The 1,669-nt window shown below is 46.9% G+C and overlaps 1 protein-coding gene across 1 annotated transcript; it reads left to right on the plus strand.

Moving 5' to 3' along the window:
• Positions 1–234: 234 nt before the first annotated feature.
• On the plus strand, positions 235–1,173 carry LOC123375397 (putative olfactory receptor 52P1). The gene has a single exon (XM_045026253.1). The coding sequence runs from the start codon at positions 235–237 to the stop codon at positions 1,171–1,173; it is 939 nt and encodes a 312-aa protein (XP_044882188.1).
• Positions 1,174–1,669: the final 496 nt, after the last annotated feature.

The raw sequence follows: 1,669 nt of genomic DNA on the forward strand, positions 1-1,669 counted from the left end.
CACCTGGCTTGGTTAGCTCCCTCTGAGAACTTCTCTAGACTTAACTCTGACCTCAGTAATCTGGTGCCATCTGTAAATGTTGTCACCTCAGTGCTCATCCCCTTTCTAGATTGTTAATAACTATGAAATATTTACTGTACTAGTTGTTACAACGCGTAATCCCCATCACTGTGCTTCTCTCCCTTTGCAGACACCTGGAGCATTTCTGAGCCTCATCACCGCATTGACCACCTCATGGCATCGTTCAACCTCACCCCCTCTGACCCTTTAACATACATCCTAATGGGCATCCCTGGCCTAGAAGCTGCCCATGTCCTGATTTCCATCCCTTTCTCTTTGTTCTACATTATTGGCCTGTTGGGAAATTTCACTGTTCTGTTTGTTGTAGGCAAAGAGCAGACCCTGCAGAAGCCAATGTACCTGCTGATCTGCATGCTGACGCTCACAGACATCAGCATATCTACCTCCGTCGTGCCGAAGGCACTGTGTATATTTTGGTTCAATTTGAAAGGCATTACTGTGGCTGGCTGCCTCACCCAGATGTTCTTCCTTCATGCGAGTATGGTTATGCATTCAGCCATCCTTGTGACAATGGCCTTCGATCGCTATGTTGCCGTATGTGACCCTCTGAGATATACCATCATCCTGACCAATGCACGGATAGCTAAGCTAGGGCTCGTGGGTTTGATAAGAGCTATTCTCTTTGTTCTGCCTGTGCCCCTGCTCCTCAGCAGGGAGCCATTCTGTGCCAACCGCATTATCCCCCATACGTACTGCGAGCACATGGCTGTGGCGAAGATGTCATGTGGGGACACGACTGTCAACAGGATGTACGACTTAGTGATAGTGTCTGTAGTCATCGGGTTAGACCTGACGCTCATTGCCCTGTCCTATGGTCTAATCATCAGGGCCGTCTTCAGAATCTCCTCCAAGAAAGCCCACCAGAAAGCCCTCAACACCTGTACTGCCCACATCTGTGTGATTCTGACCTCTTATATTCCCTCCCTCTTTTCTAACCTTACACACCAGTTTGGTCTGGGCATCGCTCCCCATGTTCACATTATCTTGGCCAACCTCTATTTCCTCATCCCCACCATGCTCAACCCTGTCATTTATGGGGTCAAAACCAAAGAGCTTCGTGACAGAGTGGTTAAATACATCTGCAAAATATGATCACCAAGGGCCATGGCCTTTAATCCTGTCTGACAAGAGGGGGAAAGGATATCTCCTCATTAATCGAGGGTTCTCTGTCCCAGTTTGGCTGAGCTCAGCATTGTGGAAGTTCACAGTCTTATCACTCCGTCACCAAGCACTGCTCTCTCTGTTGCTGAGTCTTCCCTCTCTGACCATCACCTGACCTCTTTCAGCATCACCTGTCAGCCCGCTACCTTAGATACCCACTCATTCACACTTTCCATGACTTCCAGACCACAAGAAGATACTGCAGCTTTCTGAAGCAAGGTGGTTTTCCATTAGTTCCTGTGTGATAAATGGAAGCTACACTTTCTGATAGCCAAGCAAATAAACAAACTACAAATGCTGAACTTCTTTACCGTACGTGAAGTGCTCTGGTGAAAATTTACCTGATTTTTGTACATACAATATTTCAGGAAGCCTGGATGATAAAGCACGTATTTCAGTTTGAAAGTGCTAATACACAAATGCTATT

Source organism: Mauremys mutica, chromosome 1, assembly GCF_020497125.1.
Source record: "Mauremys mutica isolate MM-2020 ecotype Southern chromosome 1, ASM2049712v1, whole genome shotgun sequence".
Taxonomy (NCBI): domain Eukaryota; kingdom Metazoa; phylum Chordata; order Testudines; family Geoemydidae; genus Mauremys; species Mauremys mutica.